The sequence below is a fragment of the Ischnura elegans genome, chromosome 7 (assembly GCF_921293095.1).
Source record: "Ischnura elegans chromosome 7, ioIscEleg1.1, whole genome shotgun sequence".
NCBI classification, from domain to species: domain Eukaryota; kingdom Metazoa; phylum Arthropoda; class Insecta; order Odonata; family Coenagrionidae; genus Ischnura; species Ischnura elegans.
In genome coordinates this window covers 64505488-64523454 of record NC_060252.1, presented here as the reverse complement: position 1 = coordinate 64523454, position 17967 = coordinate 64505488, and the positions used below count along the sequence as shown (strand labels likewise).

The window sequence follows — 17967 nt, the reverse complement described above, 5'->3', positions numbered from 1 at the left end:
TACAATGATATATTTTGTTGCATACTACTATTTTTTATACTTTGAAATGAATTCTTCGTTTTGTTCTATGCATAAGGAACTTTTAAACAAAATTTTAGCTCTAAAAATAACAGACTTCTGAACTTATAGTCTTAGTACACTGTGTTCACTAACTTTGTTGCTATTAACGCTAGAAATCCATTTTAAATTCCATGATGTATTAAAAATGTTAGTACATAATTCTTTTAGATGAGTAAATTATTGAAAATCAAATGCAATATTTTGTTGAAAAAAAAAAAAACTGGTAACACAATCAGTTGACCCTAGATTCTGACATACTAAGATAGGGCTAGAGGGTCTAGTCCAATGGCCTGGCAACCCGTTGAGTTGGCTCCCAAATAGGAGGGATAAGAATAGCAGGGTAACTGCACCCCAAAAAAGAGCTCCACACAGAGAGGTTTCAAATATTCTTATGTTATTTGCAGCATAGAAACCGTTCTCCTAATGTAGGAAAGGGTTAAATTATTAATTAGTGGGAACACTGCCGAGAGTCATCTCTTGGCCAAAACAATGGGCTACATCTGGGGGGAACCGGTTGCATAAACTGCAAACGCTGGGGATAATAGCAACCTTGATAGCTTGGTGGTCTGAGCAACTGTCTGAAAGGCAGAATGTCCTTGGTTTGATTCCCGCTTAAGGTAAAAATTTTCCATGTGTTTTCGGCCACCTTTCCATTTCAATTTACCACCGTAGAGGATTTGCAAAATTGAGTTTTTCACGGTGCATGCAAAGTAAAAACGCTTAATGCAAATTCACCTTTCAACACCATTCTGAAAGTGAGACTTCACCGTTAGTTTTGTGTGTAAGTTCCATTGGCGACTGGAGAGAGGAGTAAGAGGGTGCACTAGCTGACTCATAAAAAAATTTGGGAAATGATCTTACTGACAGCGTTTGCAATTTGAACCAGTGTGTTTTGAAGTGGTAAACATTACAAGGAAGAAAAAAAATTCCATTTTAACAAAACCACTATTGTTTCCCTGTTAAAACAAAGCCTCATTGCCACACTAGGTAATATAATGCCATTTGAGGGGATATTCAGGGCCAAACAATGAATACCTTCTGGTTGATATCAATACCAATAGTAATTAGCTACTTGAAAAATAAATACATCCTTAAAAATCATAAGTCATTTTTACATGCAGGCTATGTGATTTACCACAACCTCAGTATGCCATCGGAATTGCACCTATTCTCAGTGGTAAAGATTAAAAAATACAATTTTTTTAGCACTTACATAAAAAACTTATGCATTTTATTCAAAGAAACCACATTAAACATAAAACTTTTAGGCATTTTTTTTACCAAAGAAGCCACATTAACGCTGAACTCACCAATTTAATTTAAAAGGATCAACCTCCAAAACACTTAAAAGTGCACGTGACAGGAGTAAAATGTGTTCCATGGAATCAATTAGTAGAAATAAATCAACACAGAAAAATAGAATAATTGTCACAGGGGAACTAAGAATCAACAAATACAAACTTTTTAAAAAAACTATCTGCAATGTATTCAATTTAATATTTTATGTTAATTTCTATTTATGTAAAATGGAATTTATTTCTATAAGATTACCCTGGAGCCCTGCTGATTGTAGAGTTGTTGAATAAACAAGCTTGCAAATGGTTGACGGTTTTAGAGATTGTAATTATTCCTTTCGAAAAGTATCTGAGTAACAATAGTAGTAAGGTGGAGACTACACAATATCTTCCTCAATAAATATGAAATATCCTTTCAAAATTGTTAAGTTTAAATGCCTTGAAAAAAAATTGATTTGATACAGAAAATTTTAACTTGATGAACCACTGAACAATGGCAACAATAGAATTGAAGTTTTTGAAATACTTCGCAAGGCTATGTGCAAAGGAATGTGGTTTTGATATGACACCAATACCTCAGAGTGAGGTGTGTATTGCCATAAATCTTAATACATTGAGCGATAGGAAGATACGTGCATAAATTCCATTTATTAATAAATTGCTAAGTAATATCATTCATTCACGGCAATTGCTGGAAATGGCACCATTTAGAGTGCTTTTACAGTAGACTTGCGAGTTAGAGAATGTTCACTCAAAATTTTTTTAGAAGTTGAATGGAAAAAGTACACGGAGTATTTTCTACATAATAGTCTAAATCAGTCAAATGTTTTAATGTTGGATGCACTCATTTTTATCAGTAATGTATTTATGTTTATACCGTAATCCAAGATATTTTGTATAGAATGTTTTTCATCTGAAAAGGGCAATTCGCCTACTCTGTATGTGATTTATATCCTGTGCAATTAATAAAAAGAAAGTAAATACCGCACTTATCTAAGAGCTCTCCTTAAATACAATCAAACTAAAGAACACTCAATTTGATATTTTCAACCCATCCTATAAGTTACAAGACAGAAAGTTTTTATAGAAGTAACAGAGACTATCTTTCCAAGGGAACTGCTTCCTTCCTGTTAAGTCAGGGGCAATCAATTAACACCATTAAACCAAATTTAGCGCTAGAAGTGCTAAAAGCGGTGGGTCTATTACCAGGAAATAAGTTTTTCCGGTACTTAAGTTCTTCATCCGTGATAATAATCCGCGTATCTGAAGACTGTATCACTCTGTTCGAAGCCTGCGAGCTAGGTAACTCTGATTCATCCTTGTCACCCATATTTAATTGAGTCCTGCAAAAAAGAAACAAAAATATAAAGTTAACGACCAAAGTAAAATTACCAAAGACAATATCAAAAGCCATAAATACTAGAATAATCCACAGTGCTCAAGTACATCAGATTCAATTAGAATGTAAAGTTGAATGAAGCAGAATTAAGGAAGGTGTGGAAAAAAACCATTAAGCATTAGATGCCAATATTGCAACCTTCCAATCCCTGAAGCTTACAAAAACGAAACTTTCAAAGAATTCATTCCAGAAGTTAAATCGAAAGACGGACAAATAGCTGCTGATGCCCTAATTACGAAGCATGATTTTTTAGATAAACAGATTCATAAACATGCACAATACAACCAACGCTGAGGTAATTGTATCCACTAGAATCAAATTTTGCAAATTTCCACTCTATCAGCAATTATTAGCGCCCACAAAACGCGTGAAACCGATGGACCGCCAATCAACAACTTAATATCAATGTTTACATTACACCTTTTTTCCTACCTCCAGTTATATCCAAAGAAGAATATAATCACACATATTATGGAATGCTTATGGGATATTGTGCCTGCGTATATATTGATGCACAGACCATGGCTGCATTCTAAACAAAATTCCTTCAATATGCCCTAATTTCACTGAAGTCTACAGACGCAACCTAGATAAAACCGATATTCAGATATTACTCAATATTACTCAGCCAGTTCAATCGTTCAATGTTCCAGCACCGATATGAACGACTCATAAGATTTAACTCACAAAACCAATCTCACCAAATTTTCAAATTTTAACGTGCGAATCAATGCGTATATCCACGTTTTCATCATTTTATCAAACGCGCGAAACCTAGTTCTCTAACCATGAACGAGTCTTTTGATGCTTTTGATCTTCCATAGGTCTCAGTTCTTAATTTTTTCGTTACGAAAATTTTGTGAAAGGCGGCAAACGCAGCGAAGCTGTTATTTTGTTACCCCGTCCTGACAGCCTGGCGAAAGAAACTTTCATTGCAGTTTTACGCTGTATATTAAAATGTGCTACGTATTGATAGATAACGCAGATCTCGGCAAAATACCGAACATTATTTTCATTCATCATTATTTTGGTGATTTGAGCACAGATATTAGAAGTTGTGAATCAAAGTGAGTGGTCTTGGGTTTAAGTCTGCATCAAATTAGTCAATTATTACTGTGTTGGTGGACGATTCCCCTTAGCGAGTTGTTTATTTTATTCATACGTCGTGCAATAACAACTTGCCTTAAGAATTGTTTCTTGATACTGGCTTGGAGTATACTCTGTGATGCATGTGCATCAGTTTCTGTCTTTCCTCGTAGCCAAAATCGTGCTCGTTTCGAAGGTGTTAGTAACTTCACGAGTTGATTTGCGCTAAAGTGGAGAATGGATGAGCATTGGGGTTACGGAAGTTCGAAGGTAGGTGTTATGTTGGGTGTTAAAGAACTCGTGGAAGGAGCTGTGTTTGATCAACTCTTCACCTCTAAATCCACGGCAGGTGTCGATAGTTATTCAAGGAGCACTTTATACAATGCCATTAGGACTCGCCTTCTGAATCGTATGAAAGTTCCTCTGCAGAAAGAAGTCGAATCAATTCATTCATTCGGCCACACTGCACCTTCAGGAGTTTTATTAGGATCGTTAACGAAATTGATTTCTTCACCTGAAATGGATCTTGTTATGAGCGATGTCGAGCAAGATATTGACGATGTATTAAGTGCCATACCAATTAGTTCAGGCGCCAGTGTTTTGAGCTCTCAAAATACGGTAGGAAGAAACGGTGATGGTAAACTCTCCGAAAAGCCCTCCGAATCTCGAGGGTCTGATATCTCCGCGGAGAATTCTACGTTTTCTTTGGGCGATGGGGCACTTAGAATCGGTTCTAGCAATCAAGAAATGATGATTTCTAGGTTGAAAAGGGCGTCGTTAGCCGAAGTGTTTGAAACATCGTGTTGGGTTAGCGTCAGAAGTGAGCTGAAACTGTACCTTTTGTCTGATAATGAGAGTCTTTTTCATTCAGTTTTACAGCTCCATGCGAGATACCTTTTATCCACTTCAAATGTCGCTGTGTATGAAAGTTTCATTAATTTAAATTCTAGCATCGTTGAAAATTTTCTATCTTTTAAGCAAAGCAACGAATCGGTTGATTTTAGTATTGGGATTGACCTTACCTATTTCCCGTTGGTGAAGCAGTTGAAGACTATGTCTATTATTGCGGACTTTTTTAGGGATATGTCCAAAAAATATGTCAGACTTCCACTGAAACTACTGGAAGAGGTGATAGGAAATTTAGTAGAAATGTTCTCTGTTTTTCTTGGAGAAGAATGTGGTAAGATTGATAACATTAGTACTTTACAGCTGTTTGCAATGATTGACCCAAATGCTATATGGGCTAAAAGATCCTTGCACCACTCTAGTGTGCGTGTCGTTACTTTCAGGAAACTATCTCAGAGTCCTAAATTAATTTGTTACATACTTAATACTATTTCAAGTTGGTTTCAGAACAGCGCTGACTGGGAAGTTATTGAATTCCCATCAGCAATTGTGAATTCAGTGAGTGGATGTCATTTTAGATTTGCAGCATTTTTTCACTGTTTACACATTTTTTGCTGTTGCTTTAAGTACAAAGAAGGCAGAAACATATACTTACAGTTTGATGGAGGGGTTACAGTGATTGAAGTTCTGAAATCTTTCGTCACATTTTTGAATAATGCCCCAATGTGCAGAACTACCTCGATTTTGCATGAATTATTCCTCACACACATTGCTTTTCCTGTCAGTATTATTTCAAATACCCTCTATCAGAGTTTATTTTGGCAACCATTGCTGGAACTAAATGCATTACCTCAAAACTGTGATTCAATTGGATTTCCAGTAATCAAATTACACACTGTTAATCAATTAAAGCTAATGCTGCAATCGAAAATGGGATTGGAAAGTGTACTTTTAAATAGGTTTAATGTGAATTCGGGAATGGTTGAAGTTAGTCTTGCTAGAGTGTTATTGAGCTACATTTATCTTTGCTTAAAAAACTATCGTAATGTGCCCCTTGATATAATGAGAAAGTTACTTGATTGCTGTGTGTTGATTGGACGCTCACCACGGGGATTGGTTGAAGTCGAGGAATCCAGTGTAATATCAGCTCTAGTTACCCTATTTTGTCAACTAAAAGATGAAATTGAGAATCAAGCATATGATCTAGAGCTTGGGATGAATGATGGATATGCGCACATGGTAGATGTGGTTGCTGTGAGCATTAGTAGTCTTGCCGCTGAGTCTGGCCGAGTGTGGCTGTTGGAGAGGAAGGGAATACTTCTCCCTATTTTACAAGACTTATACAGCAAGCCTGTTCTACCATGGGGGTGCCACTGGTTTCAAAGACTTATTGCCTCGTCGACATTATGCAATGGGGGCTGTGCAGCTCTTCTTGCAGAAAAAGTTCAGCGCATGTCACTTTCACTACTATGGAAGTCATGGTTAGAAAATAATGATGAGCGCTTTCCAGGAAATATTTCTGAAGAATTGGTCAGTTCTTTGAATGATTTTTTCTCACTATGCTCTGTCGTGAAAGGTAAGCTTTGATTCTGTTATGTGTATTTATTTCCATTAATACTTTCCCTTGCTTTGGAGGGGTTGAAATAATCTTCATTGTTCATTCTTTATGGTTAAAAGGAGTGCTTCATGCATGTTGAAATTAATTATAATTTAACCACTGAGGCACTATCACTTGCCTAATAAATTAATATCTCTATGAAAATTTGTTAAAATTACTTAATGTGTAAATAAGCTGACTGTTTTGCCATTTGAAATGTATGTATGTGCTTATTTTGTTCAATTATTTTGAATATTGACTTCTAACCATAGATAACATATTAAGTGAAGTACTATTGCTCTCCGTAATTAAGTGGAAAAGGGTGGTGCAATTTACTGTAGATTTTTTTCCTTTGTAAATGATGACATATCATTATGTAAGTAATGCTTTTGTTTTGTGGGTCAGTGAAATCCTTATTGATCAACTTTTGTAATCCTCCTTTAAGGTGTAAATGCTCTTATTACTCTGCAAGAAGGCAGTGAAGGGACCTTAGTTGAAGGAAAAAATCCACCAGAGTCTTTGCAAGAGCTGCTTGAATATACATTAGGTGTAGTGGAAGCCCCTTGTAATCCAAATGTTAATCTGCAGGTGTCAGTAGTTTCCACTGATGCAATCGGCTTTCAGGAATTGCACTTTGGCCTTCGCCTTCTCAGATTTATATTGTCCAGCTTGGATTCAACTCTTCTGCTTCAGCATAGGTTCCTCATCCAGGTTGGATTATTGATAATGCTGTTCTCAGTCTGCACAATCGTATTTCTTCAGCACTTAAGCACTTATGAAAATACATCTGGTCTCTTTGAGGCTGTTGGTTCTGTGAGACTTTGGTCCTATACCTTTTTATCATGAAAAAATTTACAGTACAACTGAGGAGGGAAGGATGGTATGGTTTATGCATTTTTGGTATAGTTATTGACCCACGTCCTTGGTATCTCTGAGACTTCAATGGCCAAGTGGCCCATTTGCCTCTTGATCACCTATAAAAGCCATTTTGGTAAATGCAGCAGGAGCAGAAATTTCCTGTCGTTGTAAGATATGAAGGGACCAAATGAAGCTGTGACTTTGAATACTGGGGCTTACCAGAGAAAAAGATAGTATGTACTGGGTTGGGGATTCAGACCTGTACAGAATTTTTTGGGGTATGAACCCAAGTTTCTAGGCTTGGTGACTTTGAACTTAGGTGAGCGAAGTATGCAAAGTTTTGTCGGGGGAAGATGGTGATTATTGGTTCACAACGTTGAGGGCTCATTGACTCCTGTCCTCAGCAGTAAAACATTTCATAAAATTCATTAGTTCTATGAAAATTTGTTTCCTTATCGTAAAAACTGTAATTCACAAAAGCTGGAGCTCAAGGTTTTAGACAATGGTTTTATTGTTGGACAGATCATTTTTATAAAACCAATGGATTTTATTAATTTTTCTATATAAAACTTTGCTTAAAGCAGTCAGCATTGTAATCCTTCGTCCCAATTCATGGCAGAATTTGATTTCCAGGCAGATTTACTTTGTAACTTTGAATGACTCATGTTTGTCACAGCCACCTAAAGAGTATACAATCTTAAACCCTTGGCAGTTAGTTGTAACACAAAGCATTGAAGGAGATTTGTTTACTCGTCCTATGACACCCAACCACAATGAGCTGGGAAAAAGGGTGAAAAGGTAACCAGGCAGGCAAGATGTAGTAGAATGACAACTTGATTTAATGAAAAAGAGAGATCTCAATTCTCCATGTTACATATAATGTACAATGCATTTTAACTGTCTTGTCATTCTCAAGTACAATGTGAAATTGTTAAAATCAGGAGCTGTATTTAAAGTTTGGATGAGTGGGCAGGGAAGATTGAGGAAGGGGAGGAATGTGTCACTGGGTGGTGACATTGAGGAATGGGATGACAAGGAGAGGGAAGTGTTTAAAAACATATCCAAAAAGAGAAATGTTCTTTTGATTTGGACCCCGATATCATCCACGTGGAGAGGGAAGGCCGAAGACTGGACATGCTTAAGAAATAGGAAATGAGTGCCAGAAGGGGGCATTTCATTGATGTATGAACTAAAATTCATGGGCCACTACCCACTCATTGCCATCCTATTCCCCACACTACCCAGTGACACATTTCCCTCCCCTTCCTCAACCTTACCCACTCATTGAACAGTTTAAATACAGCTCCTGAATTTAACTATTTCCCATTGTACTTGAGAATGACCTGACGGTCAGAATGCATTGTACAGTCACTTTCAAAAGTTGGTCCACATACCCGGCGCAGCTGTCTCTGTAATTCTCCGAAGTTGACCTTCACGTATTGCTTACACTTTCCTTGTCTACTGGGGATCGATTTGACTTGATTGGGTTGTGCAAATAGTGCAACTTGACTGCTGTAACCCTCGCTAAGAGCCACAAGCATAATTCAAGAGGTAGGCGTGAGCCCTCCCTCCTCCATAGCCACACAATTACACCATCAAACAACTCGGAAAAGAATTTTACGATTTCTCTGGCAAGTAACCCATCGCACGAGGAAGAGAGAGGAACATCTGGGTCGTATGCAGGGGCGGATCCAGGATTTCTTTCTGGGAGGGGCACAAGCAAGGCTGTATCCATGATTTTGTTCAGGGGGGGGCACAAGGATACCTCGTTATACAAAACGAACGAAATGATAATGGGACCGTATTAAAAATCTAGTATATTTTTAAGGGTCTGGGGGGGGCGCGTGCCCCCCCCTGGATCCGCCTATGGTCGTATGGTAAACTTATACAGCGCATATAGGACACATAAAATTTTCGGAGCATTTCCAGCGTAATACTAAATTTTTTTCCTCCACATTATCTTGTGAAAAATACGTAATTGTATACGCCAATGTTAATATTGTTGTTTGCGTCATGGTTACCATTCATGCTTGCATTCACCCGTTTCGGCGGCGAATGATTTTCAGTCATTTTTTAATGTTTACAAGTGAGATAGCAGTAACTCCCCATAGCCTTACTTTCATTCCTCCCATCCCCCTTACCTCAAATTTCTCCAATATGGATAGCACTTCTTCATTTCTTTTCTTCTCCTTCCATCTCAGCTTTACCATTCTTTTTTATACTCACATCTCTGATGCCTTCATTCTTTTCTTGTCCCTCTTTCTCGTTGTCTAAGTTTCCCCGCTGTAAAGACTATGTTGGTTTTATTTTCTGCAGTCAAGAATTTTTGACTCCTGGATTTACTGGCCATCACAATGAGCCAATTCAGGGAAAGTGTAAAATTCTGAAAATTTTAAGCAGAGGGAGTGCAAATAAAAGTTTCACTGAACAACTTTTATATTATTCCCAACAATTTTTATATTATTTGCTCTTCTTCTACATTAAAACTGCATGAAAGAGAACTACTTAAAGCATCATTAAGTCTGAAGAAATGATGTAATTATGTTGGTAAATTGGAAGTTCAATGCATTGGGAAGGAACCCTTTCAATCATTCCACATTTCAGCTTTTAAATTTCTAATTGTGCTTACTTGGATAAAATATAGGCAACCTAAATTACACTCTTTGCTGGACAACGTTTTTGTTAGTAGATAATTTCCTCTTCGTTATTCATTCTAAGATAGCTGTTGACCAAAAGGTTGTTGTACTGGAATGTTTGCACATGTAAAAAGCAATTCTTTCTCATGCCTCAAATTCCTGTTTGCTGCTAATGTAAATCTCCGAAGTAAAGTGAGGGAAAGTGCTGTTATTTCACTGCACTGATGCACCAAATGCATGCTTATTTTCTTCAATTTCTGTGGTGGATACCTGAGCAGTAACTGCAACGATATATGCATGCAAGGGCAGTGCCAGCAAGGCTATCATTTTATCATTTAAATTTATTATTTTTAAGGAGCATCTAATGAAGATTTTGGTTGATAATTTATCTGAAGAAAGTGACGAAGTTGTGCTCAATGAAATAACTTTATCTTGTGATCAAATATTAAGGCATTGTTTCTTCATGGAAAGCTGTTATGAACGTGGTATTTTCCAGTCAAGAACTCCTAGGAGTGCAGGTTTGAGTTTAATATGTGAAATTATGTACATGCAAAGATGTTTATTACTTTCTCATGTTCGGTGAAATCTGCAATTTAATTTCAAACTATTGGTGTTCACAGCGATTGCTAAACCAGAGTGCATGCCGGAGCAGTGGACGAGTAGTTGGAACTGCCATTACCGTAGCCATTCTCGCCGTGCTCCTTGTCGTCAGAAAAACGGTCTGGTTAAATTTTTGGGTAATACCCGTTATGGACTTAGAGATGCTAATTGGCTCAGCCAGCTACGTAAAGCATTTCATCTAGCTTTGTGTGGGAATACATCTCCTGAGGTCAAGGTGAACTCACTCAAAATATAATGGTGATATGCTCTTTAATTATTAGATTGTGGAATTGAAACAGGTTGACTGAAAATTATCCTGCTTGGTATGGAGTCCGTTTATCATAGTATTTTTAAAGATGAAATATTGGGATATGTTGAAGGGAAAAATAAATTTAAACGAATACATATTAAATGCTTCAATTACAGTGTAATTTACTGATGGAAATACTGGAAGAGGTTCAAAAAGTTCCAGGCTCTTCCTCAAATTTATCTCTATCCAAGCTTAATTGGTCTGGGGACATTATTCCTGCAGTCTTATTTCCTGAGGATTTGATTGGAATCAAATTAGCCATAAGGTATAATGACTAATTTTAATTTAATTTGGATTGATTGATATTTAATTGGTTTAATGCCTGTGATGAGCCAATTGCACCTCTGAAAAATTGTGTGATGGGTTCTGTACCCTAATGCACATTTCATGATGGCTGAAGTTTTCAATCTGAGGCATTGGTATTATTGAGCTAATGATGAGATTATGCTCACCCAAGGCTCCTCTGTTGATGACTCCTTATTGGCTGGAAAGTTGGTCATTTTTGCTATGCATGAATGTGAATTGTATCAATTCTTCAAGCTGTGCAAAATATGCCTTAACTTTTCATACAGTTTGGTGCTACACGAGTTGAGCTTTTGGAGCATTCTGAAGCATTATTTGTCTGTCATTCAAGGAGTGGAACAGAGCTTTGTTGTTAAATTCTGGATATAATGCCTAATACAGTTTTCAGTATTATCCATAACAAGTCCTTTGATTCAAAACATGTCGGTGTCTTATACTGTTCATAGTGATTTAATGAAGTTAAACATAATTATGAACTAAAATTTTATCCTATGCTATGCCATTAAATTGGATTATCATTGTAACCTTAAAGAATATAAATGATTGCTCTAGGTCCATTATTATGCAATCTTAACTTGAGACTTCATTGGATAATTTTGTGTGATTAAATGGAATATTTATGGTATATAATTTTTGTCTATGAATAGGTCATGCATCAATACATTTGCAAATAAACATTTTAAAACTTACGCAGAAAGTTCTTTTTCCAGGAATGGAGTGAAACTGAATATTTTACTCTCAACTCCAACAGTACATTCCAACTTTGCCCATTTCATAAAGACTACACATGGGCTTCTCAAAATAGCTCGTTATGAATTTATGGGTTTTGATTGGTTTTTAGCTTCCGTGTTTCTTGTATGCTGTGGAAACCTTGACAGGTAACAATACCATTTTGTAGCATGCCTCTGATGAAATAGTTAATTTTAGTTATCAGTACTTGTAGGTTTGTAAATATATTAAATTTTTTTGAAGTAGGTCTACCTTCATTTTTTCTCTTGTACTTGCTTTATGGTTGGGAATCGAAAAAAAAACTTCTCTACATAGTATACAGTTGAGTGTCAATTTACAGGCATTGAAGGTACTGGCTGTTGCATATCTCATATCTATGAATCAGTCCTTATGCAAGTCCTCCCTAACCCTCTTGTATTATTTATTTTCTTCTCTCCCAACCACTTCACTTCAGATCATTCTTATTTGAGAGCAGCGACAACGTCTGAAGCCTGAATGACAAAATATGTGGCATTGCTTTTAACAAATGCTTGTGAAATGACTTCCTGCTTATTCCATCAACAGGTTGAAACTTGCAGATATTTATGTATGTATAAGTAACCATTGTAGCTCTTGCAGGCTCGTTTTTATCTCCTTGATGCACTTACATATGCATCTTCATGGTTCTAACTTCCTTGATACCTCTCCTCAAGAATGATATTCACCTCTTCCCCTTTAACTTTTGAAGTAGAACTATCACCTTGACTACTCACATACAGATCGATCATTCATTACCTGAATCTCTATGCTACATTCTCTTTCAAAAGCAGCTGTTACACCTTAATGATTAATGATGTCACTTCATTTTAATGTATCTCATTAACCCACATCTGGATTCTCTGCGCCTTAGCGGTGGTTTTAAAAAATAATGTAAAAATTTCCATTCCAATGCATCATTTTTAAATTTTTAGTAGTCCATTTTTTCTTTCTTTTTAATCCACGAAGAAATTTTTGTTTACCTAGTGTGGACAGTTTTAATTTTATTCGTCTCTAATGAAAAAGTCATTGGATTTGGCTGCGGCACCGAGCATTTCCTCGTCAGTATGTCGGGGACTGCATCCTCAATGCTGATTCAAAAGTTATGCTTTGCATGGAATGCTGTGGTCTATTTATAGCCATATTGTTTAATATTTTATACTTAATGAAAAAAATAAAATTGTTTAATAAAAGGAAAATATTATTATACTAATTCTTTGTCTTATAGCTAAGAAACATAATGCTTGCCTCTTTATAATTGTCATTGACAAAACTTCATCTCTTTGCAAAACCTATTCTTAGAAACTCATGGTTAGCCTAGGATGATTTTTCCATGGCCTCCAGCATAGTTTTGTTTTGGTACCTTCTTCGCTCTGTGTCCGCGTACCTGCCGTGGTGATGGTCTTCTTTGGGGAAATCCAAGGGTTAATATGAATAGAATTACACCCAGTGGCAGTTCTAAGAAAATTTAACTCTATTTGTTATTGGGGTTCGTAGAATAATGCTTCTTTACCTTCGTGTGGAAATTTCTTGTTGAAGGAGTGGCTGTAACTCCACGATTCAGAAGTTTCACCGACCTCGGTGAAGAACACATCGCACAGTTACTGTTGTGTGTCTTGTGCCTCTCATTCGAAAATATTCCTTTGTTGCTGCGATTGTCTGCACAAAATTGCTGGCATTATTATTATTTCCCAGGACATAAATGTTTACCACTGGAGTGAAATCGGGTAACCTAGCTAATTTTGTGATGGAAAAAAATTATCTTTCCTGAGAATTATTTCAGTACCTACGTGGTAAAAATCTTTTCATGATGAACAAGTAAGAAGACAATTTACCACATAGTGAAAACTTTTAATATATTTCTCGTTTCTTTGTGTACTCAAATGCACAGAGATTTTATTCGTCAGATTTTAGTTAAGAACTTTTTACTAACAAGAAGGGTTGAGTAAGGCGAAGAAAGGTGGGCAATGCCAGGGAGGTTGTTTTGAGGTGAAGGGATGGAGATACATGGTGGTGTGTTGACTGCCAAGGATCAGGGAATACTGGGATTGTTAGGCAGGTAAGGATAGAAAATCCTTTTCATGAAAAAGGTTGAGAAAGCAAGGCAGCAATTAGACATAATAGCCTGCTCTTTCTTTATCCTTCCATTGCTGCATGAGGGACAAGGAACACACGCCTTGTCAAAACGCCCTGGGGTAGCCTTTTCTTTTGGGAGGAAGGAAGAAGGCGGTGAATGGGGAATAAGGAGGCTTAGTGTGAAGGTATGGATGGTCTCAATGTTTGGGTCAGAGCAACACTACAGAAAGAGAAGGTGTGGGAAGTCCACCCAGCATGAGTGTATTTTTGTCACCCCAGAACAATCTTCCATCAGTCTCTCACGCAGAGCCAGATGAAAGAAAATAGGTGCCTGTTCCTTTTTCCTTACCACCTATAAGACATACTTTTAAGAAATTTTTTTGGATTTCCCACCAATCCAGGAGTAAAACCTCATCTGCCACACTCCCCCGCCTCACATTTATCCGTCCATTTCTTAGGAAACGTCCTCAGTGAGGGATGAAGAGAGATGGGGCTCCTCGGTAGGAAAAAAATACCGGCTCTTCTAGCTCCACCTCCAAAGCGGCACTGGGTTCTTTGATACGTCGCTAATTATCCCATATTCTTTATGATATACTGCATATCAGAAAAGATATTTAAAACAACCATTACTCACGAAATTAAAAGTTTTATTTGAAAATAACAAACTAAGGGAACAGAAATAGAGAGCATTACGGCAACAAATGGAAAAGAATGCAGCGTTCAAGATTTTTTGCTACATTAGATAAGGGTAACTTACCCAGGTGGGACTCTAACCCACGACCTTTGGTGTGGCAGGCGAGGACTTAACCCCACCGCCACCAAAGTCGGCGTATATCTGCTGTATAGAGGTAGTCTGCTAAGTACATGCAGTACACTCCCGATTATCTGGGCTAATGATGGGGAGAGACGGCACGAATAATCTGAAAACACGGATAACCCAAACTTTCGCTCAAATGTCTTGCAATGTTCATCATTCACCTAAAACAAACAATATATTATTTTAATGCAGTTATTCTGTTAGTTTATAGTGCTTCCCGGACTCATTGAGAGCTTTCCTTGCCAGTTCGCGAGTGGCGATAACACTGTAACATTGGCGGGTTGTACTCTTATCATTAATTCTCTGTTGAAGGCCTGGTTTCGAAAACCACACATTGGTGGCTGCGTGATCACGGATAGAGAAAAGTGGTTTACACGGATGTTTCAAAACCACTGCTCGACATCAGAAACTACACTGTCAGGCACCACACCGGGTAGTCGCATCTCGCACAAGTTGCCTGGGTTGCAACTGCTGTGGGACGTGTATCCGTGATCACGGAGTGCGGTCGCGCACTGTGAGGTTTGGAAAACAGGAACACAGTGCTCCTGTGAATGCACCTAGTGCGTGATCGCTTCCGTTTTACAAAGGGGATTCTAATGGAAATAATAAGCCCGTTGTATCCTAGCATTAATGTGGTAATTCCAATGATTTTTCATCCGATTTTACATATTTTTTTATAAAGATCACAGAAAAAATTGAGCGAGAGTGAAATCATGCACGGATAAACCGCAGCTGGATAATCGGGAGTCTGCTGTAGTTAGAAATAAGCCATTAGGTATACGGTAAAATTCTTTTGTCAAATAGTGTGTACTAACTGTCATGGTTTGATTTAGGTGTCAGGTGTTTATAAGTAATCTGTTGAGATTACAAGTGGCTCCATTCCTATGGGTCACTCTTGGTGAAAACTCTGTGTCAGAACCCATTGGAAAAAATCATGTGAATGATCACCTCGTTCTATTGATTGAGCAAATTGAACTGGTTCTCTCAGTAGAGGTACCCAAAGTATTCGCAGCTTTTCAGGTAAACAATAACTTTGATGTCTACTCTACACTGTCCTAAAAGATCACAGCACACTTAGAAAATAAGTGTTTATTCTTATAAAATAAGAAATAATTAGTCCATTTTTAAATTGTTCTAGTTGTCATCAGGTTCACTTGCTGTATTGGTTCATCAGTGGGTGAGCCAGTGCTTTTGGAATGTATTAGAGTGGACGGAAGTAAAAAACTTTCTTTGTATGTCAATTATTCATGGGCCTGATTACATTGTTTATTTTTTTGTGGCAATACTCTTTCATCTTGAACCACTTATACTTCACATAATGTCAACATCCTCAGAGCATTTTTGGGAGCAGATCAAGGTTGGTGAATTATTTATTGTAGGAATGATTCAGAAATTTTTATTATTAGATCCAAAATTTTTTAATTACATTCTCTTTTTATCCTTGATTCAAAATGTGATACACCTAACTACAACCTTTATTATATGTACTTATTTTCTCCGTTTACATCTGAAAGAAATTATTTTTCTCTTCTATCTATCCATAAGATTTTGAATTGATTTATCGCTTTTCCTAATCTCTCCATAAAATTTCATACACCATTCAGTGAGTGTCAGTGCTGAAAAAATAGCTAAGTTAGTTTTAATCTTTTCAGATAAATCCCACTACACAATTTCATTTAGGCAAATATTTACCATTTATTGAGAAGCTGAGCAAAGCCCATCACACTACTGTCTTCAAGAATATTATGAAATGTCATGCCTAATGAAATGCATGTTTGAATGCAGAAGTAACAAAGCCTGAGGAAAATTGTGTTTTGTATGTGATTGTTTGGCTGTTCTTAAGGACATAACAGAAACCCATTGTTTATCTCCTATGTAGTAGCTGATTTCAGAATAAAGCCTTTTTATTTTACTGGTGGTCTTATGAATTATCCAGTGATTTTTAAAAATGTATGTGCTATTTCATTAGCTTGGTGATAAAATTATAAATTTTTCTAGTGTATGTCAGAACTTAGTATTTTTATAACTTTGAAATGCTTCCGCTGTAAAAGCTTTAGACATTTACTTATATAATTTTCTAGTAGTGTATTGAACTTCTGGAAAATTACTCAAGTAAGTTTTATGTGGTAAAATATTTACAAATTAGTGAGAAAGTGCTGTATATGTACATTCACCACAATCCTGAATACCCCTAAAATTGATATAGGTAATTCATTGACATCCTATTCATTAATTTTTATGTAACTTTTCATTAACTGTATCAACTTCTAATGGTGAGAGCCCAGTGGCTAAATGGGCTATACATTTTCTCAGTGGAACTATGTTTTTTTTTAATCAATAGATTTCCAAATATTAACATGGAATGGGATCTTGTCATGTATGCATGGGGGTTTTCTGAAGAGAATATTTATCATTTCCATTGTGATCAATTATTTCTTGCAAAAAATTGACATAATTTCTAAATTCATCTCACTAGTTTTCTCAAGTTTGGTGTAAAAAGAGTTTGCACCACAAGGTTGGAAGTTTGGCAGAACAAGAAACACTTGACAAAGACTACTGGGAGTCATTTGGATCTCCTGTTTGACAAAAGTAGATGCACATTACCAAGCCCAGAGAAACAGCAATACATAGTCTGAGAAAATAACCCAGAAGCATACATTGGGCAGCCTTCAAGAAGACGTGGACACAAAATTGCAATGGCAGTAGCTCACTTACCCACCATAAGTTTGGTAAGAATAGGTGAAGGTAGAGCTCACCCAAGATGCTACAGGTGGTTGAATGCCTCACACTCAGGATAGAGGATTCCTGGGCCACCTCACATTTTTGAGGATTTTTATTGGGGGTGGTATTCACAGGCTTCACCTGGGACTTGTAGGTGTAACCCTTAAGCCAGTAGCCTATTGCTGTACAAACTCTGCTAACAAACACTACATTTTCCCTCACAATCATTTAGGGCACATTTTTAAGAATACCTAAATGTGAGGAGTTAAGCTATTGTAGTAGATCACTCAATAGGGTAGTTCCCTTCATCAAAGAAAAGAAATGAATTGATTGCAATTCGTTACCCACCATTAGTGTATTCATAATATACAAATTATTTGGTTTTAAAATCCCAGTTTAGACGAATGGTAATGGTCAATTTTAACCGCATTTGAAAAAGGCCAGATTGGCACCCATACGATGCCACTCCGCGTGACGTCACAGGGACCTAGATTCTATATGAGTAGATAGGAGTTTTACATCGTCTGAGATTACCAATGCATGCATGAGGCAGAGAGCTCAGGGAAACATCTCTTAATGATCATCTATTAAAACTTCCTATGGTCAGAAAGTTTCCTTC

The 17967-nt window shown here is 37.0% G+C and overlaps 2 protein-coding genes across 7 annotated transcripts in view; one reads left to right on the top strand and one right to left on the bottom strand.

Moving 5' to 3' along the window:
- LOC124162594 (transcriptional regulator ATRX homolog) overlaps nt 1-3402 on the bottom strand; it is an 86239-nt gene extending 82837 nt beyond the window's left edge. For all 4 annotated transcript variants that reach the window (XM_046539176.1, XM_046539178.1, XM_046539180.1 and 1 more), the window contains exons 1-2: nt 3187-3402; nt 2562-2698 (exon numbers count right to left, since the gene is read on the bottom strand). In XM_046539176.1, coding sequence (XP_046395132.1) covers nt 2562-2685 — 124 coding nt within the window. In that variant the 5' untranslated portion in view covers nt 2686-2698; nt 3187-3402. The remainder of the gene's footprint in view (nt 1-2561; nt 2699-3186) is intronic.
- A 103-nt stretch (nt 3403-3505) lies between these two features.
- On the top strand, nt 3506-16539 carry LOC124162595 (protein broad-minded-like). 3 transcript variants are annotated; one of them, XM_046539181.1, is made up of 9 exons: nt 3506-6262; nt 6729-6994; nt 10133-10295; nt 10398-10612; nt 10804-10952; nt 11701-11868; nt 15461-15647; nt 15766-15984; nt 16280-16539. In XM_046539181.1, exons 1-9 carry the CDS (start codon nt 4078-4080, stop codon nt 16388-16390), a joined length of 3663 nt encoding a protein of 1220 aa, XP_046395137.1. In that variant the 5' UTR covers nt 3506-4077; the 3' UTR covers nt 16391-16539. The 3 variants fall into 3 exon arrangements, with proteins under 3 accessions (XP_046395137.1, XP_046395138.1, XP_046395140.1); XM_046539182.1 differs by lacking the exon at nt 6729-6994 and having other exon boundaries at nt 3615-3821; XM_046539184.1 differs by lacking the exon at nt 6729-6994 and having other exon boundaries at nt 6177-6262.
- The last annotated feature ends 1428 nt before the right edge of the window (nt 16540-17967 follow it).